At 41.9% G+C, this 24,116-nt stretch overlaps 1 protein-coding gene across 1 annotated transcript in view; it reads left to right on the top strand.

Annotated features, from left to right (window-relative positions):
- LOC126401616 (uncharacterized) overlaps positions 1-24,116 on the top strand; it is a 153,990-nt gene that overhangs the window by 9,907 nt on the left and 119,967 nt on the right. The window contains exons 2-3 of the mRNA XM_050062941.1: positions 5,323-5,479; positions 5,634-5,727. Coding sequence (XP_049918898.1) covers positions 5,323-5,479; positions 5,634-5,727 — 251 coding nt within the window. The remainder of the gene's footprint in view (positions 1-5,322; positions 5,480-5,633; positions 5,728-24,116) is intronic.

Here is a 24,116-nt window from a genome sequence, read left to right as displayed (position 1 = left end):
AAAATATATAATAAAAATACCTAAAATTATATTAATTTAAAAATACAATAATTCTGCAACATAATCATTGCCTTTTATTCCCCATGTTTCTAAAAGAAATCGCACCAGTGTGCTCGGGGTTTGAAGGTTTAAATACTTGCGAAAGGCATCTAAAGGCAGCATAAGAAAATGAATGTCGCTCCAGGTTTCCAGGGTTAAGTGTCGAGGTCCCCGTCTTTTTGCTGTCATATACCAGCATCATGCTGCACGTGGTACACTTAACGAAGCCGACACATACGTTGTCACCGCCGACATCTCACATGTGCGCAGCCAAGTGTGATAAGAGTGTGCTCGGGGTTCGAAGGTTTATTATGAGGAGCCCGACCCGTCCAAGCCTGAGGATAGTGGCGGGTCGGGTTTGGGCTCGGGCAGGGAATCTAAGCTCTAATCTGGAGCCCAGCGTTGCACCCTGAGTCCTAAGTGTTGTCTGGTTCAGGTTTGACGAATGATTCTGATGATACTGCTCAGTCCACTATTGAAACCCTTCAATTAGCCTTTGACAGCCTACAAGATTCTGAATCCTAACAAGACCTCTAGAAATGAAGTTGACACCGACATGCCGCTGGGCATCAGGACCCAGGATGGTCAAAATATTGAAAGGGTTCCAGAATGTAAATATCTTAGTATTTGGCTGGATCAAAAACTCCCTTTTAAGCATCATATCACCACATTTGTTACAAAGCTGCGCCAGAAAATTGGGTATTTTTATAAATAGAGATAATTGTCCGATGTCCTGCAGGAAGCGGGTAATTGAGGCAGTCTTCCTGTCACTTTTGGATTATGGTGATGTCATTTATCAACACGCATCTGCTTCCACCCTAAAATCACTTGATGCTGTTTAGCACTCAGCTTTAAGATTCATCACTGGTGACAGTTATTCTACTCATCATCGGCATCGTTGTAAATGAGGGCTTGTTCTCAATGATCCTCCGAATTCAAATAAAGGTTGAACTGAACATAAATCACCATCGAATGTGATACCTGATTATTGGGTTTGAGTAATGTTTAAGACAAAAAAAAGGTTCTTAAATGTGATTATTTTCTGGTAAACTGAGTATCTTTGGGTTGTGGACAAAACAAGACACTTAAGAACGTCATTTTGGGCTTTGGGACACCCTGATCCGACATTTTTTACCATTTTAAAGACCAAACAACTAACCGATTAATCAAGAAAATAATCTACAGATTAATTGACGATGGAAATAAATGTTATTCGCAGCCCGACCTGACATAAATGTACTTTATTGCATATGTTAAGATACTGAAAAAGTCCTTTAGTTATTCAGTGAGAAAATGTAATGTTCGGATCCAGGTTGGAACACGTTCTCACCCTGAACGAACTGCACCAGAGTTCGTCAGTAACCGGACTGAGACCACCTCTTGAAGAAGGTCTCAGTCCATTTTTTTTTGGTGTGCACCTGAGTGTGATTGCTGTGTTAACACCTGCCCAAACGAACCGCACTTGAGGTGCAAAGGAACTTGAGTTCAATTGAACCGAACCAAACAGGACAGGTGTGAAAGCACCCTTAAAGTAGTAGATCGGAACACGTTCTCACCCTGAACGAACCGCACCAGAGTTCGTCAGTAACCGGACCGAGACCTTCTTCAAGAGGTGGTCTCGGTTTGGTGGTTTGGTGTGCACCTGAGTGTGATTGCTGTGTTCACACCTGCCGAAACGAACTGCACTGAGGGGGCAAAGGAACTTGAGTTCCATTCAACTGAACCAAACAGGGCAGGTGTGAAAGCACCCTTAAAGTAGTACGGGATGACAACAATGCCACCTTCAAGGGAAATCACAGACGACTTAATGTTCCTCTCTTAGTAGAAAAATCCCTGAATCCTGAACAGTGGAAGCTGGGAGCTTCAAGTTATTATTGTTATAGCTCATCTTTCCTCTAACACATGTGAGCTGCACACCTACATGAATACGAAGCAGGATAACAGTGGAGCAAAACAACATCGGTGTTCAGCAAACCTTTCCCCTGGTAGATATAAGGTGCAAATAAAAAACGAGAAGATAGAACTGCTCATTGTTCCGAGTTTCCCTCCAGAGGTCCACAAACAGGTCTGAACTCGGTTCAGGTTTTAGCAGTACTGTCACACCCCCTTTCCACAGCAACACTTGTGTGCGATAAAACAATACACACCTTTCAGCATTAAACCACACCGCAGCCAGAGGCTCACATCAGAGCACTCCCACAGGAGCGAGTGGGCTTCAATTATCACCACACACACACTTAAATGTTTCCACAAACACACACAGACACTTCTCATCGCTCCTGACACTGACGATCATGTATTTTAAGGGAATACAAATACTCACTCAGATTTTGACTCTGACGCCACATTCAGGTTTTAACTCTAATCGGAGTGAACAGTCACATTTTTCAGTTTTTATCTGGACCCCATGGATATTTGGAACAAAACCGGATCCCACGGCGTGCATCTCACCGTGTGTGACTTGAATATGAGTGCTCATTCACCAGTTGTCATAAACGTTGGCATCTTCAGCCCATGTTAGCACGCAGGAAAACAAGAGACAGCGAAGGAGAGGAAGCCAGATAGCTGTCTTTACTGGTATTCAGGGAGATCCCTCAATTTAGTGAAACCTTGAAGACACACACTGCAGCTGATGGAAAACAAGAATCAGGAAAATAGGAATACATACTCCACAAGTGCAAGAAGTCTGACACCCTCTCACGTCTAAAGAAACCGTCACACACTGTGAGATTTTGCAAAGACTAGTGATCCTGCAGGGTCAATATTTACAAGACTACAACTAGATCCCTTTTGAGATTATTTCCCATCCTGCCCCTGGTGGAAAATATAACGCAAAACTCTCTTTAAGAAACATGACGCATTAACAATTCCCTATGTGACCGCAAAAACACAGAACTCTACAAAAGACAAACATCTGATGTCGACATCTTGTCAATTTGGCATCATTATAATCTATAAAGATAAATCATATTTGCACACAAACTTCACATTTTGGATTTTGTCGCCTCAACTCAATGTGGTTGGGTTTAGGAAAGAAGAACAGGGTTTGGCTTAAGAATCTTGCGAAGCAAACATTGGCTTCCTGGGTGAAAGGCGATGGTTGTTGGACCCATCCACCACCCTTCCTGCCTACCATACTCAGACTTATGCCAGTTTAACTTCAGTTGCTGTCCTGCCTTGTTTCCCTCTGACACCCCTGGGCACTGGCTACGTATCACGCCGAAGTGAAAGTGTAATGGTTATAAAAGTAAAAGTTAAGTTAAAATGCTGTTAAAACGCTAAAAAATACTTATGTGAACATGCTAAAAACAGTAAGCAAAAGAATGCTTTAATTCATGAGAGTACATGGTTAAAAACAAAACATTATTCATCAAAGGTAAAAACTGATAAAGGTGAAATTCATAGTGATCTGCTTATTAAGTGATCTGGTATCTACTACTCTGGTCTCCCAGACAAATGAGTATAGAGTGATAAATTAAAAAAGGATCATCTGTGTTTAAAACATAAGTAATTCCTGATGCTATTTTGGTTACTATTACTATTCTGATTACTATTTTATATTGTTTGCTACAGTGATTCTTTTTCTTCAAGTTTATTTCTTTGAAAGTTGTTTCTCTAATCATTGATCGGGTTTTGATTGCTTGCGTCTGAGCTAAATTGTAGAGGGGAAGACGTTGCTTTCGTTCGTCCATTACAACACTGGACGTGACTGAAGTAACATCGTGTCTGTGTTTTTCCTTGTATTATTCCCCTTTACAGGTAAGAAAAGTGATTGTAATACGTTTCGTGATGCATTTATGTTTGCTGTGTGTTAGAAGATAAGTAGGAAGTAAAACACTTGTCTCTGCAGTAACTTTGAGAGCTAATAATAAGTTCAGTACACGTGAATGTTACACTCACCGTAGTTTTCTTGCTAGCTGCACGGTGGCGTGAGCAGCGTTGTTTCAGAAGTGCATTTGTGATGTTTCTGTGCAGTGTTGGACATTTAATGAGGATATATTTGATAAGAAAATGTATTTCCATGCTGTCATATGTGTGTTTATGGATAAAATAGTGACATTAATAGCTTTCATTTGACAAGATATTAGTTCGGTTATGACATGACTGATGGGAAGTTATTTTCATTTATATTTGAATTGAAGCAGATGTAAAATGTCACTTCATATTCAATACGGAGACTATAGTTTGTCCATTTAAAGGTAGTTTGTCAATTTTGACTCAAGCCATTGTGAAGATATGTTGTGCTACAATGCTTTATATTTCTAACACTGTCAACTGTGTTGTTTTGATATGACAGTTGCTGTAACAAAAATGGTGCTTTATTTTGGAAAATCCATTACAACACTGGACGTGACTGAAGTAACATCGTGTCTGTGTTTTTCCTTGTATTATCCCCCTTTACAGGGGTGTAACAAAAAGACTTTTTTTGGTGGTGTCTGACACCAGAAATCACTGACCAAGTGCTGGTTTTCTAACACTTCGGAGTAAGACCGGATTACTTTCACAGGGAGAAGACTGTTTCAAAAATTAAGATTTCTCAATAAAATGAGTGCTGGTTGGGTGGATCAGATACACACCGAATTAAACATACACTCTAGTTCTCCTCCTTTTTCACAGTACATAAGACTTGTTCACGTTCTTGCGCCTCACCTGTCTTGAGCCGAGACTAAAAACTAACAATATCAAAAATGTTTGATTTTGTAGGAACGTCAAGATGATAAAAAGCCTGACATATGACAGCTCGGACTGAGTTTATGACCACCTTAGACCAAATGATGACTATCACAGAAGTGTGCACCAACCGAGATAAAACTAATTTATTCAGCCGTTGGAAAATTATCTGCAACTGTGAAATTGCTAGAAAAGTCTTTTGTTGTAAGGTAGGCATTAGGTGTCCTGTCAACTGTCTTTTTTGCCCCTAGAAGTACTTGGATTTTGCAACTTCATGCTCTAAACAAATACTAGGAGTTCACAGTATCACCCTGAAAATTATACGAGAGGAATCCTTTGTAGTGAGTTCAAGAAAACATTGTGTTCAGGATTGCTCCAACATAAAGACTAGCATGTCAGAATTGCCTTCTCTAATGCTGTTTAGCAATGCCTGCACTACACCTTGAATTCTGGAAGTCTGGTCCCAACCTGGCCAATCACATCTACACATCATGTTCCAATATGAAATCCAACATCGTTCTTGGAGAGAATTTAAGGCACCACGATTGTCTAATATTACTGTTACCCCTTTCCCACTAAATTAGCCCTGGTTCTTGAAATTGTTTCGTTCAGGACTCGTGGAGCCTTGGTGCTACCTAGCGAACCAGCCCGTGTTTCAACCAGTTTTGAGCAGAATCATCGTAACCAAGGATGTGTTGTCAATGGAGGGCGTTGCACAATGCACAACTGAAGTAAACAGAAGCAAGATGGTGGATCACACTGATTACCTGTGAGTTTTTGTTCTGTTATTAATGATATATTTGTTTTAGCTGAAAACAAGCATGGACGAACTACTGATGAGACCACTGTGTGCTATTTCTTTTCCATGATCTGTCACTTAATATTGCTATTGTTGCCGTCTCCATGCTCTCTTTTCTTTCCAGCTGGGATCTAACTTTTCCAGCACCAAACCAGTCTATCTTTGGTCGAAATGCTCTATGGTTCAAAACTAGGTGCAGGAACTGGACTGGAAGAGGGGTAACAGCCGCCATCTAGAAAGACATACACCTTACAAAGTCTGATTTGAGTGCAGAGTTTCTGCAGATACAAGTCTCACTTGTCGTTCTATCTGCGTCACGACATGTTAAAGGAAACAAGGATGCATATTGATTGTGGGCCTGTAGGTACAAAGTAGGATAAGAAATGATTTCTTCTCACTACTCCTCATGTTGTCTTCTCTCGACATTTCACGACTTAGCGGGCAAAGAAGGCATCCTATGTACAAAGGCGATGTCCTTGGGTTCAGGTCCAGCCTGCGGTTCTTTCTCTCCCCCTTTCATGCTTAAGCTATCCTATCCAATAAAGGCAAAAAATAATCTTTAAAAAAACAGCATAAAAAACATGTGAACAGCCAAAAAAAAACCTGATGTGGGCAGGAACGAGCATGATGCCCACATCAAGCACAAGCCCTAATTATCGAGCACATAACACCCATGCGCTCCATACATCCACAGGCTCTGACACAGGGAAGCATAAAGGTGCACGTATCCATACATAGGAACGTATGCATCTACGGTACATGCCGTACGTGCCTACACAGCTCACACAAAAATCCCAACATGCCTCAGGTGTCTGCAGCAGAGAAGCAAAAACATGTAAACAGCAGCTCATTAGGCTCATTAGCACAACACAGGACCCGGCGCACAAAACAAAGTGCACAGAGTTGTCTTCCGAAGAACACAGAGAGGTCCACCTTGTCAGTCAATAGTCTTTGTGGTGCGTGGGCGTCTGGTTACAGATACCTCCCTGCTCCGGTCCCTCGCTGAAGGGGATCTGTTTCATAGCTAATCGACAATATTGACAAATATCATATGCTATGAGATCCTAATACTGGGAGCTGCTGTTAACTCTTTGTAAGCTCTGTGTGATGGAATCAAAGAAGGTGCTTTATGTGGATTTTTTTGGGGTTGGAAGCGGGAGAAAATGATTTAAAATATTCATCTACTATCTCAAGATCAAGTGTTTTATAATCGTTTTCTTAATGGGCCTAAATTACCATCTGCTCCTTAAAAAATAACAACAATAATATTCATTTTTCAATATTCTACTATCAATTTTTGGAGCAGAAAACAATTCAAAAGCTTTAAAAATATGGCGGAAAAAAAAAAAGATTTTCATAACAAAATATCGCAGCTTAATGTGCACTGTCTATTATTTTGTCAGAGTTGGTGTCAAACTCCTCAGATCTCCAATATTTCTCTTTCATTTATTTCTCTACCAGTGTCCAGTCTAACAGGAATGATGTCTGTATGATTTGCCTTCATTTATTCATATTATACAGCACTGACTGTATGTTCAGTCAGTTATACCTCCCATTGTAATGTAGGGAATATAATTGACTGGGTGGTGAAGCTATATGTGTTACCACAATGACAATAGATAGACAGTATCACAAAAACTGTACTAATGGGCATACAAAAAGGGCTCCACTCCAAGGGGTGCATACATATTTATACCCATGTCCCCTTTCATGTGTTTCTACAAATCTTATCTTGCACATCTCCTCTTGGCTGCTCACTAGCTGAGAAGCTCTTTGTATTAACAAAGACCTGCACCGTTCAGGCTCTATTTGGTTCCAGGGAGCCGATACCGTCTCATATCAGCGCACAATTTGACCGCGAAGAAAAGGGGATTAGACCTGCAAAAGTGTGACCCGTTTTACATCCGACCTGCTAAATCAGTCGACTTATATTCATATCTCGCCCTCGCTTCCCACTTCCTCGCACATCCCCTGCTCACTTCCCCTCGGGTCGGCGCAGATAACCTGAGATGAGGATGAAAAAGAAAAAAGGAAGGGGGAAAGGAGCAGCCATGCAGGTCTTGTACGGTACAGTTGGTGCTTGCCTGGGCCCAAAGCAAAGCCAGGTTCTCTGTTTTCCCTCCTAAATCAATAAGAGGGGGTCCTCTGGGGTGCCCTGGCCAGCCATCTGGACTGAAATCCAGGGGCTCAGGTTGTCCCCTGAGCTCCCCCGCCTTCCAACCCCGTACGCACAAGGACCTGGCACTAAGTTAATCGTCCTGCCTTCCTCTTCCCTTCCCTTCCTCTCCCCCCCTTCATCATCCTCCTGCCTTCTGTCCCTCTTCGTACACCTTCCATCTAATCTGTCCGGCTGCGACTCAAATGTCAGGCCACCTGGGAAAGGCAGCTGTTGGCCTGCAACGGGAGCCGCCGCGGTGGGCCTGGACCGGTCCCAGCACGCACTGCCCTGCCGTGTTCCTGACATGCTACCTCCAGGAAATAAAACAGTTTCCCATCAAGAAGTGGGACACAAAAAGAAAAATAATGGTGGTTGTAATGATCTGGGATGCATTTTGGGATTAAAGTAAACTTTTCCATTACTCTATGCTTGACGTGGTGCCTTGCGAGGTATTATAGGGCACAGTCAATTCAGCGAGGGCATGATAATTATGAAACAAGAAGCATATTGAAGTAAAGATGGTAATAATTGACCTTAGCTCAAGTCAGTGAAGCTGGTTCAGGGGTTTAAAACTGTTTCCATAACCGTGATTATCAGAATCACCACGAGACATATCAGAAGTCTAAAATCTGAATTCAGTTGTTCTGCGGTAAATGTATGGAACATATAAAGCGTGACAATTTCAGACTTATTGTGGCATCATTGGGCAAAAATCCCATGATACAGTTTGAGCATATTGTAATTTAAGTGGACAGTAGAGTCCTGCACCTCGTCTTGGCTCTGTTTTAGGCCTTCAAATGCTCTACAAATGCAGAGGTGCCTGCACATCTCAATGGCGGAGAATCCTGCCGAGACAGCCGCTACTCCAGCATTAGCAACAACTGCTAACACTGCAAAGCAATCCAAGAAAAGGAAGTCAGCCTCTTAAAAATGGAGTCTAAAAGAGAGTCTGAAAATAAACGAAATAAAACATATGCAAATATTGGCATAGCGTTTTAGAGATGAAGAGAAAACGTTGCTAATAGTTTAGCGTTCTGGTAACCGGAGCTAAAGGCTCACAGCTGAGGTTTCAATTTCATGTTTATGTAGCTAACATTAGCTAGCACCTCAAATCAAAGTGTGTCTTCCGCCGTACTCTTGCCGCTACGGACCACCTCGCCAGGAGGAGTGCAAACCCCAGCTCCGGGGAACCTCACTCCCCGCTGCAAACTTTCTGTTGCTGCTGTTACACAAGTTAAGGCGCTTGCATATGAGCAACGTTGAAAATCTCTTGATGGCGTTAACGCTGACGTCGGGGTACTTTTTGACTCCAGCCGAAACTTCAATTTTGTTGAACTTCGACCCCGTTTGACGCTGACCTTTCCGTGCAGAGCCAATGATTCCGCCGCCGGCAGCGCTTTCCGCCAGCCGTCAGTGCGTGCGTATAATCAGCGTTGGGTCAAGCCTGCGGCATCTGCAAATCGGCAATCATGTGAAAGCGCCTTTACACCTGGAGCTGCTGCTGCTGCTGGCCACCAGCTAGCTGTGACACCTGGCCGAATTTGGGCCGCTACAGCCACAGACTCTTTCGGCAAAGTGGCGGGGAGCGAGGCGGAGGCACTGTTGGGTAGCTAGCTTGCTAATTATTGTCTCATTTGTGGTCTGATAAACAGAAAGAGAGCTCCAGAAATGACATAAGATCAAATAAGTCAATGTATGGGAAACATGGGGTGACTGTGGTCATCTGGTGGACGGTTTAGGACAGAGATCTGCAGGTGGAAGGTGTACTTTTGAGAATTCTACCTTCCCCTAGCTTAAAAAAAAAAAGTCTACATATTATCTACTAAAGGTAACAGAGCTCGTGTACATTGGAGGTTGGGTAACTTGCATCGTCATTGGTAACAGGGTTATCCTGGGGTGTTGACACAGATGTGTTGTGTCGATGCTGCCACACACACTCACACTATGCATGCATGTATGTACACACAGGTGTGTACAGGTGTCCAGCTTACAGTGAGAGTGCACACACACATCAGCCTAGGTATAATTATTCAGATTCATCAGCAATCATTAGTGTCACCGCCATCTTCGTCCTCGCCATCATCATCCTCTGGCTCATTCACAGTCTGCAGCACAGCAGGTTATAAATCTCAAACTGAAGTACAAATTACAGCAGGTACATGAGTCTATCATTTGCCTGTGGAGGAAGGAAGGAGGGCCAGCAAATGAGAGGAGCGATTTTCATCAATACATCGCCAGATAAAGATCCATCTGGATCCACTGAAAGGAGGAGGGGGGGTGTGTGGGGGGTGTGTGTGGGGGGGGCAGCTTTTGGCATCAATGCGCGGCCATTGATTGTGCGTCCCATTACCAGTATATGATCCAATCTAAAAAGGGAGAAGAGGAGCGACGCTGTGAGCGGGCCTTTCTGCTGCCCTGCCATCAAATAACGAAGACATCCCCCCTTTAATCACTCAGGAATGATTTGGGAAGGAATCCAAACATGAACACAGAGCAACGCTCGGGAGAAAAGCCGAGATTTGTTTGGGGGTATTAAAAAAAAAAAAAAAAAAAAAGAGAAAGAGGGAGAAGAAAGGAAAGAAAACACACTGACTAGGCCTCCCTACAAATACTCGGTCCGCTCCGTGGGGAAATAGGAGCAGAAAGGTAGCAATCAATATTGAAACACAGAAATTAAGCATTTAAATCAGTAATTAGGGAGCAGGCACGTTTTTTCACACCTGTACGCCGCCGAGGCTGCCAACCCCGGCGCATCTGTTTCCCTCCACCTGCCAGGCACCTGGTATCATTTCAATGGCGCTTGATTGCATTCAAACGGCGAAGACTCTTTTAAGCTTCTTAGTGATTTCCCCCCTTTCCTCCTCTCCCCCACCGCCACCCCCCCCCCCCTTGCATTATTTTGTATTTATTTGTATCTGTTCATTCCAATGCAGGTGCCTCGCAGTAATACTCAAGTGCGCCATACATGAGTGATTCTTTTATGCCTCAGTTCCTGCATTTGTCATTTTGGCGAAAGCAAGGGGATTAGGGGTTTGGATGTGTACCTCCCTTTTTTTCTCCTCCTCTCTCCCTCTCTCTGTCTCTTTCTCTCTAACACTTTTAACAACATCCTTCCCGAATAATTTGCATACCAAATTCTTTAACCCTACGGTGGTCAGACAGGACTGTCAAATCCTCTCCACTTGGCTTGCTCTGTGTGTGCATCAGACCTGTGACCGCTGACTTAGTTCCATCACAGTAGATATACAAAAAAAAAAAAGTCAAACATGAAAGAGGTTAATACTAAATTAGCTTTTCTCCCTGTTTCTTGTTCTTTTCTCTGTCACTTCTTATATATCACAACACTATCACAGTGTCACAAAGGGGGTTCAAATGTAATCTGTAAAATTTACACTTAGTTGGTGTTTTCCCATCAATATAAATGTGTTACTAGAGGGAGAACTGTGATATATTATATACAGTAAAAAGGCTTTTGATGAGGTTATAATAAAAAAAAGTTGTCAAAGAAGGTTATATTAAAGGTCGTTCCATAATTGTATACTATTGAATTTAAGCTCACTCAAAGGTAGTATAATGAAGGGCTGAATAACTTTGTCCTTTACTGTACGGCATTATGGGATATTTATGCCAGTATAGTCTCCAGTGTTAGCACATCGTAATATTTCAATAGAAATAATATACAATCCACATACTGTTGGTTTCATACCAAGGTTTCAGACATTTGAAATAATTGCACATACTGTTTCAGCATACTCAAAGCATGTCAGTATGAAAATTCAGACACGGCCTACGATGCGTTCAAGCTCTATTTAGTAAAAATTATCACGAGGTGTTCAAATGTAATCTGTAAAATTTACACTTAGTTGGTGTTTTCCCATCAATATAAATGTGTTACTAGAGGGAGAAGACTTAGAATTCACCCTCACCTAAAATGTATTTTTACTCAATAGATCTTGAACGCATCATAACGTAACTTAGGCTGTGTCTGAATTTTCATACTGACATGCTTTTAGTCTGCTAAAAACAGTATGTGCAATTATTTTAAATGTCTGAAACCAACAGTATGTGAATTGTATTGTATTTCTATTGAAAGATTACAGTATGCAACACTGGAGACTATACGGGCATAAATAGCCCACAGTGCCATGCAGTAAAGGACATAGTTATTCAGCCCTTCATTACACTATCTTTGAGTGAGCTTAAATTCAATAGTATACAATTATGGAAAAACCTTTAATTGAACCTCCTTTCACATGACAAACTTTCATTTTTTTTAAATGACTACTTTAAAAGCCTTTTTACTATGTAATGTACTTTTTTTTAAATAACTGTTATATTGATGGGAAAACATCAACAAATTCCTTCTTCGAACAACTGTATTTATTCAATTAAATTTTACATGATTAAATTTGAACATCTCATGATAACCTTATAAATGTAGCTTTGCCTTATATGTATTTTTTACTAAATAGATCTTGAACGCATCATAATGTAACTTAGCCTTTTAGTGTGCTAAAACAGTATGTGCATTTTTTTAATATGTCTGAAACCTTAGTATGAAACCAACAGTATGTGAATTGCATATTATTTCTATTGAAATATTACAGTGTGCAAACACTGGAGACTATCTTGGCATAAATATCCCATAATGCCATGCAGTACAGGACAATGCTCATAATGGACGCTGACCAAAATAGTTCTACAATAGGGCTGCAACTAACAATTATGTTCATTGTCGACTAATCTGTTGATTATTTCCTCGATTAGTTGACTAATCATTCTATCGAAAAATGTGTTAAAATGTTGAAAAATGTCGGTCTGTTTCTCCCAAACCCCAAAATGATGTCATCTAATGTCTTGTTTCATACTCACGCCAAAGGGTTTTAGTTCACCGTCATGGGAGAGTGTGTAAAGCTGCCAATATTTGAACGTAACAAGCTGCAATAAGAGAATTTGAGGTATTTTTATGGTACTTTTCTATGAAAAATGACTCAAACCGATTAGTCGACTACTAAAATAGTCACTGATTATTTTAATAGTCGATTAGTCATGGATTAGTCGACTAATCGTTGCAGCCCTAGTGACAACGTTTTGTTGACCATTATTTCTTAGTTTTTTCCCCTCCATAGCTAAAATTATGTTTCAATAGAGTTCAAATCTGATATGATTTGTCTATGATTAAACATGTAGGGTCGCTACTACTTTTAGCAAAGAAAAATGACTCAAACCGATTAGTCGACTACTACAATAGTTACCGATTGTTTTAATAGTCGATTAGTCATCGATTAGTCGACTAATCGTTGCAGCCCTAGTGACGTTTTGTTGACCATTATTTCTTTCTTTTTTTTCCCTCCATAGCTAAAATTATGTTTCAATAGAGTTCAAATCTGATATGATTTGACTATGATTAAACATGTAGGATTGCTACTACTTTTAGCAAAGAAAAATGACTCAAACCGATTAGTCGACTACTACAATAGTTACCGATTATTTTAATAGTCGATTAGTCATCGATTAGTCGACTACTACAATAGTCACGATTATTTTAATAGTCGATTAGTCATCGATTAGTCGACTACTACAATAGTCACGATTATTTTAATAGTCGATTAGTCATCGATTAGTCGACTACTACAATAGTCACGATTATTTTAATAGTCGATTAGTCATCGATTAGTCGACTACTACAATAGTCACGATTATTTTAATAGTCGATTAGTCATCGATTAGTCGACTACTACAATAGTCACGATTATTTTAATAGTCGATTAGTCATCGATTAGTCGACTACTACAATAGTCACGATTATTTTAATAGTCGATTAGTCATCGATTAGTCGACTACTACAATAGTCACGATTATTTTAATAGTCGATTAGTCATCGATTAGTCGACTAATCGTTGCAGCCCTAGTGACAACGTTTTGTTGACCATTATTTCTTTCTTTTTTTTCCCTCCATAGCTAAAATTATGTTTCAATAGAGTTCAAATCTGATATGATTTGTCTATGATTAAACATGTAGGGTCGCTACTACTTTTAGCAAAGAAAAATGACTCAAACCGATTAGTCGACTACTAAAATAGTTACCGATTATTTTAATAGTCGATTAGTCATTGATTTGTCGATGAATGATGTCGTGGGGCGGCAGTAGCTCAGTCCATTGGGACTTGGGTTGGGAACCGGAGGGTCGCCTGTTCAAGTCCCCGTCCGGACCAAAATATGGAGCGTGGACTGGTAGCTGGAGAGGTGCCAGTTCACCTCCTGGGCACTGCCGAGGTGCCCCTGAGCAAGGCACCGAACCCCCCAACCGCTCAGAGCGCCTGTCATGGGCAGCCCACTCTGACATCTCTCCACTTAGTGCATGTATAGGTCCAGTTTGTGCATGTGTGTGTTCCGACCTGTATGTAATTGACAAACAGAGTGAAAAATTGAATTTCCCCTCGGGGATTAATAAAGTATATAAAATTAAATTAAAAAAAAAAAATGAACCGTTGCAGCCCTACTCTATAATGCTCTAATTTAAGTATAACTTTGCCAGAAGTAACTGTCTCCAACTGGCAAGGAGGCTCTCAGGAAGTGACGTGGTAATTACAGCTCAGTGCATCCAAAAAATACAATACAGATATATAATAGATAATACTTCTGTTTATTTACACAAAAGTATGTTGAATGATAGTACACATATTATATGTGTTGCAAAGTATGTGATTTTGGATGCAGCGTCACTGTAACCCTTAATTAGCTCTTAGTTCCAGCCACCATAGCTAACAGCTAACAGCTAACAGCTAACAGCTAACGTTAACTAGCTTTCCCTCTTCTGATTTCAACACAGATTTCAGGGGAAACAATAGGGTGCATCCCCTGACATTTCAGTAGTGGCCTGAGAAGATTTCTGTTTGTCTCAAACACATTTTCTATCAGGGTTCCTGCACGTTTTAATGGACAAAATTTCAAAACTTCCACTTGACATTTCAAAGAACTTTCGTTTTTTGCCAAACTTGCCTTGTGTTTTTAAACACATCAGTTTCAGACTCTATTCAATCATAATTTCAGCCAGCCCGCATACATGGAGAGAGAGACCGGATGTGAGGAGAGAAAAAAAAGAAATGTACATGATGGTAAACTAAACGTCACACATTGACATATTAGAGTTACATCACGTCGAAAATTATTTTGGGGGTAATGTTCTGTGGAAGATTACTGTAACAATTTAATTGCATACAACAAAATTCCCTAACTTTTCCATGACTTCAATGATTTTTAGTAATTCCATGATTTCCGGGCCTGGAAAATGTGATTGTGGAATTCCATGACTTTTCCAGGTTTTCCATGACCATAGGAAGCCTGGTCTATTATCTCCTAGACAACAGGATGCTATTAGACTCAAACCCTGCTTTTTAGCTTGCGCAAAATTGTTACAACACAACAGAAAACATCGACCACCACCGCGGTGCATGGCATCTAATTTTCTGTTGGGGCGATAGCAATCAAAAAGACGAATATCGACCGATACCAATGTTCAGAGGATAAATCGTGCATCTCTAGCTGCCCTGAAGATCAAAATCCTACTGAAACTGACCTGCAGTCAGTCCTGAATCCAAAGGCAACGTCATGGTTCTGATTTGGATGATGGATAAACATTATAAAAGAAACTACAGTTCATAGGAGGAGCAGTGCACTTTGTTGTCCCAAAAAGAATGATTCCTCCATATCCCAACAGTGCATCAGTGTTTCTACTGGCCGAGCATGGTTCAATTTTTCAGTAAAATAGCATTCAATTGAAATGAATGACATAAGTGCAGCATAATCGCACATGTTAAACTGTACCTAATGTCACATTCAGGCTCCAAACAGCTGATTCAAAAACTCATAATCACTTAAACGTGTTAAATCGGTTCTGTTGCACAAATGTAGCCATTCGATGACTCCTCTAATAGAAAAAAGGCTTCCCTGGCAGGCGAGCAGGTTCCTAAAGTCCTTATTTGACGCCACATTTGCATACAGGGCCATTTCTGTGTTGGAAATATTGCCTCATGAACTTCAGGTAATGGTATTACTTCCCAAAATGGATGCAAAGCGTTACGAATCAGCTTTTCATTTGTACAGCAATATCATTTGGATTTTAAGGCCCGGAATGAACCCTGGCCACCTGAGTCACCCCTGACCCCCCCCTTCCCGCAACCACAGAAAAAAAATCAACCAGGGAGCTCGGATGAAACTTGGCCGCCGGCTGCACCATGTGCAAGTGTTGCAAATTTCCAGAATTCCCTCACTTTTCTCCCCCACCCCGCCCCTGGAAACTAATGGGATCATTCTGATTCGGTTACGGAGATTCAACAGTTAGAGAGCCACCATCTGGGTTTCTGTTAACCTGAGTCAGATGTGAGCCTGTCGCTACTACAAGGTAGAGCAGCTTGGTTAATGATTCTTAATCTTTTCTTTAATTAAATTGTGCAGCCAACCTGAAAAATCTATCTTAATGCAAATGAGGAACTCCTTTTTTTGGCATTTGCTTACCGTAATGCACTAATAAGGTTAATTTAATAAAAATCTGTTCCAGTTTTTAGAGATAATTGTGTGTTTTCTTGATCTATTTTGTACAGCGAGGGGGGAAAAATGTTTGTTTGTGGAAATTGCTAAGGGAGGGAGAAAGGGCTCACAGGATGCGCCAGGGAAGAGAGACCTGCCGTGGATAATAGTATTTGTGTGAACTGAAAATCTACTTTGCTCCACAGTGGTGTGCTGCTTCAATCCGCGGTGACAGCTCTTGTCACAGAATAAATAAAAGCAGAAGTGTGTTCGCGACAAAGGTCCAAGGTCATGGCGGAGAACTCTTTCCTGTGGAGACCAGGAACCAACACAAGTGGAGGCTGCATTTTTATTCTACAAAGGGAGAACTTCGCAAAAGGGTAGCTCGATTTCCCTGAGATGATATCACAAACAAATAACTCAGGTTGTACTGGAAAACAAAATTCAGAAATCAGAAATTAACCGCAGCAAAGGACGGTAAATAAGGTAGTAAACCGGTGTTGCTTTATGACATATATGAAAGCTCAGGCTCATTTAAAAACACACGTTTTAATGAAATATTCAGAGACCTCATGCTTAAGGTACAGAACCTAATCTGAATGTGTTAAATTATTTATATTTACAGCACAACTGATGCCTGGCACTTGCAGCACGAGGAGCCCCTCTGGCTCTGTGGCTCTAAATTAACACTGCTTACTACTCTTCCAGATACACTGCAAATAACCGGCGTGGACCAAAAGGTGTAATTTCCAATCAGATCTCTTGACTTCCTGTGTTGCTCTGCAGGAAAACAGAGCATGCTACATCTTGAATTATAATGTCAGTGTCCTGATGCGGCAAAAAGCTAAAGCTTTATGCTCTTTCTTTGGCAGTAGACGTGGGATCAAGGTTCATCTCTTTGCTTGTTTCTGGGTAAATTCCAGGAGCACATAAAGACCACGAGGAAACATTGTGAAGGTATTTAACGATGTTTCTTAAAGGTTCTTTTCAGCCAAGGTCCTCTTACAAGAGCATATTCCAAGGTAACCCTCGACTCTCGCCTATCTTTTACACTTCTTCCGCCTTACATGTCAAAACAAACTCAAGAGAAATGTACTTGAACAATCTCGTCACCGTCTCGACCCATAAAACTATGCAGCTGACATTAATTCAAGTGACACTGCACCTCCACAAAATTCCCAAAATCAATAGAAAAAGGCTGATTTGAAGTGTATTGAAGAACACACGCATGCACACATATCAAGAGAAAGTTCCACTCCTTGTGCATGCACAGGCTACCTGAAACCCTTTTCTTTTTATTCATTATCTGTAACCACTCATCCTGTTCAGGGCTGCAGAAGGCTGACATTGGGTGGAAGGCATTCTAATGCACTGTTCGTACCTTCTCCTATGAAAAATAATGCACCCAAATTCGTACATATCCCACGTGTTTTAGAGGGCTGCAATCCATGCGCTGGCAGGACTACACAAGGAAGTGGTCCCAAGCGATCAGGTAAGGAGGCAGGTTGGAAAAGACAGGACTTCGCAGGGATAATGCCTGTGGATATTCTCATTTATCCAGGTCATAGTCATCTCAAGGCAAGTGAATCGAACGCAACTGGACTTAGTTTTGTCTTAGAAGACGTTTCACCTCTTATCCAAGAGGCTTCATCAGTTCATGCTTGTCTGACTAGGCTGGAAATAGTCTGACAAACTGGTGTGGAAACAACCCAGGTGTTTAACCTCTGAGGAGGCCTTCACATCATTGGCCTTGTGAAGAGGTGAAACGTGCGTTCGATCCAATTGCCTTGAGATCCCAGGGAGAACGGTCTTTGGAACGATGTGAGTCGTTTGAAGGAACTTTCTCATCATGTTTCTTTTCCTGTAACTTTATGTTAAGGACATAACGTCATTTGTGGGGCGCTAATTTGTAGGACATAATACGTACCGTTGTCTGAGGATACGTTCACCCCGGACAGGTCGCAAGACTATCACAGGGCTGACACATAGAGACAGACGGCCAATCACACTCTAGACAGGAGCTGTGCAAATTTGCAGGAAAGCCCAATCAGTCTTCTTTCATCATTGGCAGTATAAAAACAAAATCAGGGAGTGCAGCAAAATGCCGCCTACCTACTTTTGTTTATACAGAATGCGCCTTTTTCGGGGCAATGGGGGGCGTGAGCAAGTAACAAAACGTGTAGCTCAGCGTGTGACGTAAACAGTGACGTGGGAGGGAAGCCACGGCTGGTCAGTCCTTTGGCGATTCTCTCGTAAGTCGGCCCGTTCTTCACCGTCCCCGTCATCTGATGGTTAATGGCCTCTTCGTTTGCAAGGACAAGGAGGGCGCGCAATTCTTTGTCTCCCCAGTTGCTCATCTCGTCGTCAACAGCCCCTCCCGTTGCAGAAGGACGCCTTGGTCTGTTTAAATTAAAAGGTTCCGCCAATATGTCTACCCAACGAGGCGGAAATCTGGGCGCCTCGGATCAACTCGCCTTTCCGACTCGACAAAACGGCCCAACATTCACATTCACACCTACGGACAATTTAGAGTCACCAATTAACCCGCATGTCTTTGGACTGTGGGAGGAAGTCTGTGTAGGTTGGCTGGCAGGTTCGAACCACTGCATCACCATGCCACACTTTGAATGCTGACTGTAGTTATAATAAATAATTAGGATATATGACAAGAAAAAAATGTTGAATGTTGGAGACTCCACTTTGAGAATAATTGTCTTCCTGAAAGGATTTTTTTCTGGATTCTTCTGGCATTGTTTAGTGTAAATAATTTCCAAAATGACAAAGCAACTAAAACAAAATAAGGGATTGAAAGGACAATTTTGACTGGCACAAATTATATATTCTTTGAAATAAAGCAATTTGGGCAACCACAAATAGTTGGGATTTATGGAGATCTGCTAAAAATCTGCACATTTCAAGTAGTAAAAGGAGTTTTAATATTAATATACAAGATTCTTTTTGTTTTGTTGCCATGTGTTGTTAAATAGCTTAATGAACGAGTTGGACCAACTGTGCTGTAATCACCAATTTTAGCACCTTGGTGGGCCGACACCTCACTTAAATGCATTGAAAAACACGGATACACAGTCTGTGAAGTTCAGGTTTGCAGCAGGCTCGAGGAAAAAAAAAGTCATTAATTAGATTACATTAGCTGCAAAGGCTTAGGGGGGGATTAATGTCGAGAAACGTGCACACTCAAAAGCAAAAGATAGTGTACCTGGGTGTGCTTCAAACCTGATTAGCTCTGGCGGCGGTGAGCTACAAGGGGTTTGACGGCTCACGTCTTGTTGTCTACCTGGCAGTTTGCGAGTAATCTCTCCATTGTGCTTGTGGGAGGAAGGTAGATTTAGACATCGGTGTGTATTTCTCAGCTGTCTCTTTTTTTCCCCTTTTTTCATTTCTTTCCTCCTGTCTCGTACATCTGCTCTGTGCACACGAGGCCTGCCCCCTCTGCTGTTCCTGGCAGCAGCTTATCCAGGAGGTGTGTGTATGTGTGTACGCCGCAGTCAAGGTGTGTGTGTGAGTGTGTGTGTGTGACACATTTCCAAAGCCAGTTGTAATAGGTGAATCACTGCAGCGTATCCCAGCATCCTCCCTGGTGGCGGGCAAGCGCTGGCAATGGCGGCAGGAGGCTCGTGTCAAGAGACAGGAGCTGGAGTAGAGCGTGTCAGAGGCTCCTCGTCATCGTCGGCGTTGTCCGGGGCGACAGCTCTCCGGCGGATGGAAGAAGACATCCGTCAACGTCTCCTTGGCGCGTGATTCCTGTGCTGCTGGGAATAAGGATGGCGCTGCGAGGCGAGAGTAAATTCTCAAGTCAAATAAAGAAATCTCCAGTAGAGGTAAAGACGGGATGGGAGGGGGCTCGGGGCGAAGGGGAATTACAGACAGAAGAGCAACCCCCTCTTTGCTCCGTGGAAAGGTAAAAATATTATCATACCGCACGTCATAAAGTGCAATCCAGCCGATAACTTGACGGCCCCGATGTCAGACAGGCTCACTAACAAGTCTGACAATTGAAAGTCGAGGTGAGCCTTCTGGGAGACGGAGGGGGGAAAGAAAAGGGCCTGTTGGCTAAGTGTGCTCCCTACCACCTGCCACACACACACACACACACACACACGCTCTCGCTCTCTCCTCTTCCTCCTCCTTCTTCTTTAACAGTGAATAAAATTGACTCACTTGCGGTGTGGCAAGCAAAGGTGCGGAAGCCGGTAGCATCACCTACGCAGAGGCGTGCTGATCACACCTTCTCTTAATGAGCTCCTTAGAAAATCTAAAATAGCAGCCCCCCCCCTTCCCCCCGCCCTTCATCCTCCACCCTTATCCTTCCCCAATTCTGCTGTACCTAGACCCGTCTCATCACCTCCCTCCGTGGCTTGTCAGGTGGAGCCTCACTCATTTGCGGCTCCGGCTGTCATCCAGGAGGGAGTCGAGGGGGGAAGCAGGGAGGGGGTGAGGTGAAGGTGGTGATGGTGGAGTTGGTGCGGAAAAGTTTAGATTCTAAAGAAAAGGCGAGGTGATTCAAAAACGATGACGGTGTATCAGGAACACAATTCAATGAGGACTATCGCATATATACTCTACGTACCAGTCTGTGCAGGATTACTGCAGCTTATCTAGGGCTGTCCCGAATACAGTTTTTTGTCCTCCGAAGATTGAAAACTTAAGATACGATTCAGTGCTGGGCAGCTCCACACAAATACCCATTTTAAAGGAACAGTGTGTAAGGAGATTTAGTGCCATCTAGTGGTAAGAACTACAAGTTGCAACCATCTGAAACTTCTCCCGGTTGTAATTCCTTCAGATTATCCACAGAGGTCTCTTCTTCTTTGAAACAAACAGACTACGAGGCGATTTAAACCGGTAAAAACACTGAATAAAGCTGTTTGATGTTACAGATCACTAGCCCAGCTCACGCTAATAAGTGCTCAACTTTTTTTCCCGGTAACTTAAGATCCAGACGTTCAGAAGGTTTTTACGGGGAGCCGAATTAACCACAGGGCTTCTTCTCTGCAGTCTTCGTGCTCCACTGTCTCGCAGGTTCCCTCGAATTGTGGCTACGCCTGGATCTTTCGTCGTGGTTGCGCTGCTGCCGTGGTCCTGCCTGATGCCTCCTACTGTAGTATTTACAACCAAAATACTATTACTTTAACAATATTATTACTCATATTAATTACGGTTTGCCATTTTCTTGTTAAAAGGTTTGTTTGGGGAGTTTTCCATATCCGCTGTGAGGGTCCAAAGACGAAGGGCAAATTGTGATTTGTGATATTAGGCTTTGTAAATAAAATTAAAATTGAAATTGCTCTCCAAAACAAACAGATCAGATGATTTAAACCGGTAAAAACACTGAATAAAGCAGTGTCACTTGAAAAAAATCTGTATTTTTCCAACTCTTGGAGCGGTTGCTGCTACGGTGGCTGACATGAAAGCATGAATGGCCCTATCTAGAGTCGGTGTTTGGTTTGTCCATTCTGGGCTGCTGTAGAAACATGGTGGTGCAACATGGCGATCTCCATGGACGAGAACCTGCTCCCTACGCAGATAAAAACGGCTCATTCTAAGGTAACGGAAGGTACCTTATTTTCAGGTTACTATACACTAAAGAAAACATACGTACTACTGTAGCCACGTTTCCATCAGCCTGTTTAGATGCGCATCTGGAAGTATCGCATCGGAAAATTATGATGGAAACGCCAAAATTCTAATTAAAATCCCCTGATTCGCACAAACTAAAATACGCTCGCTTTAGCCGGGTTTTGGTTGATTCGAAAAAATGTTGATTCGCAAAACGGGGGATGGAAACAGTTATGTTCGAATTTAGTCTGACGTAGCGCACCTCTCTACATGGTGATATCCACACTCCGGGTCGGGAAGGCGGTAATGTATTTACAAGCTGGTTGCCAACCGCCAGAAAACGTAGAAGAAGAAGAATGCGAGACTTGTTTTGTTTCCGGTTCTGCGGAAAACTCGCGCGAGTTCGTAGTTTTCATCAAAGTCCGTACATTTAATGGAAACACACAGGATTCGTATTTCTTTTATTGCGCATTTCCCAATGATTCGAATCACTTTTGGATGGAAACATAGCTACTGATTTTCATTTCTGCAAATATATCATCCTAAATCCTGCACACTGGACCTTCAAATACTATAAATAATGATAATAATAATGATGGGAAAAAGGAATATGTGTTGATATTGTTGCAGGTTGCCACAAATAAATAAAGGTAGGGGGAAAACTGAGATTTACACTTGTATTTTATTTAATTTATTTTAATCTCTCTCTAAAAAAAAATAAGAATAAATCAAAAAATCCCCAAATATCTAAATCCCAAAAGTGACTAAAAGTACCTGCTTATTTTAGACAATAACTCAAACTTTATAGCCACAAAGTTGCATTGCATTCTCAAAATGTGTTGAGTATTTCCAGTCAGATCTGCTGCTAACTTTTCTGCTCAACAAACAGTAAATTTGAGTCCAAGTTTTGATCAGAGCGAATCATAAAGCCTTCCAGCGCACACAGCCCGAGCAGCTTTATCACAGCTGGGCCCATATGTGTAAATTAAAGTCAAATGAGGTGAGTCTGCTATCTCCTGAGCAACCTATTATGAGTGAGGATAGAATTAACTGAGACTCCGACCGCAGACACACTGCACACAAACACATTACCAAAATACATTTGGATATAACACATAATTCACAGTCTGTCAATAATTAATCCAGGAATACCTGCTCCCAACACGTGTAATCTCTTTAGGATTATATTGGGGGAAAATGCTGTCGTGGCTATGACAGGTGTTCCTGCATTAGCATCTATTAAAAACAGATTATATGGCAGTTGCTCTCATTTTGGCGGCTGACATGGAGGAAAATGTTGTTGTTGGCGGCGAAGCAGTTGCACAACACATATGCGCCCATCGGAGGACTGCGCTGCAAACCGCCTCTGTAATCACGGATGGCTATTATCTGGCTGTTTTTTAAACCTTTATTTATCCGAGGACGGTTTGCTGAGCACGCACATCCCTCTGCAGCAGTGTCCCGCTTTGCATTCACACAATTATACACATCTAGATGTGCAAGCTGCCCAGTGCAATGGGCCTTTTTGTGTTGGACACCGAGCCGGAGCAGGTGCTGTATGGCAAAACTCCATCAGATGCAATGTTAGTGTATGTGCGTGGTAAAGTTCAGCGATTTCACACAGCTGGTTTCATATTCAGATTGTTGGACCTTTGAAATTCTCACCTCATGACCCAGGAATTGGAAAACGCATCACAGATAGCTGCTTTTGAAGTCTTAAGAAGTTTAAGGTGGATTTTCCTTTTAGCAAACATGCTGCCACCTTATATTTCTATACTTCTCAAATGTCTTTTGCTGCGTTTTGACTCTGAAAAGGCAGTTTTCGGTCTCACTGTTAAGAAGCTAGTGCTAGTTAGTGCGGAGGTTTGACCCCTCTCTGTCAGAGAAAACTGCACTGAGTTCAGACTGTCTGCATATAACACAGCTACCTTTTGGATAACTGAGCCGCTGTGCTGCGGTTCAGCTGCTAACATGTAGAGCTAGCTGCAAATATGCGGAGCTAGATGCTAACAGGCAGCGCTGCAACCAACAAATGCCAAAAATCCATTCAGCAGCTCCACGGTTAGACACACACGCAGGCTGGCAAAACGTCCCGGCACTGACTATTTCCTGGAGCTTACCAAGCCGTTCTTGATTTCTTAGCTTAAAACATTTTTCTAATACGTTTCATCTCATCAATGAGACAAAATATATATATTTAATCTTAGTTTCTAACAACTTATCTTTGTCATGGAAACAAAAGATTGTTGATGAACATTTTTCGTCGTAGTTTTTGTTAACAAAATTGGATTCTACTGTTCCCAACTAAAACTTATTTTCTGCAAATGTTAAGCCCACTCTCTT

The sequence above is a fragment of the Epinephelus moara genome, chromosome 15, assembly GCF_006386435.1.
Source record: "Epinephelus moara isolate mb chromosome 15, YSFRI_EMoa_1.0, whole genome shotgun sequence".
NCBI lineage: Eukaryota > Metazoa > Chordata > Actinopteri > Perciformes > Serranidae > Epinephelus > Epinephelus moara.
The sequence above is the reverse complement of the archived record's forward strand: the minus strand, read 5'-3'. Positions and strand labels throughout refer to the sequence as shown.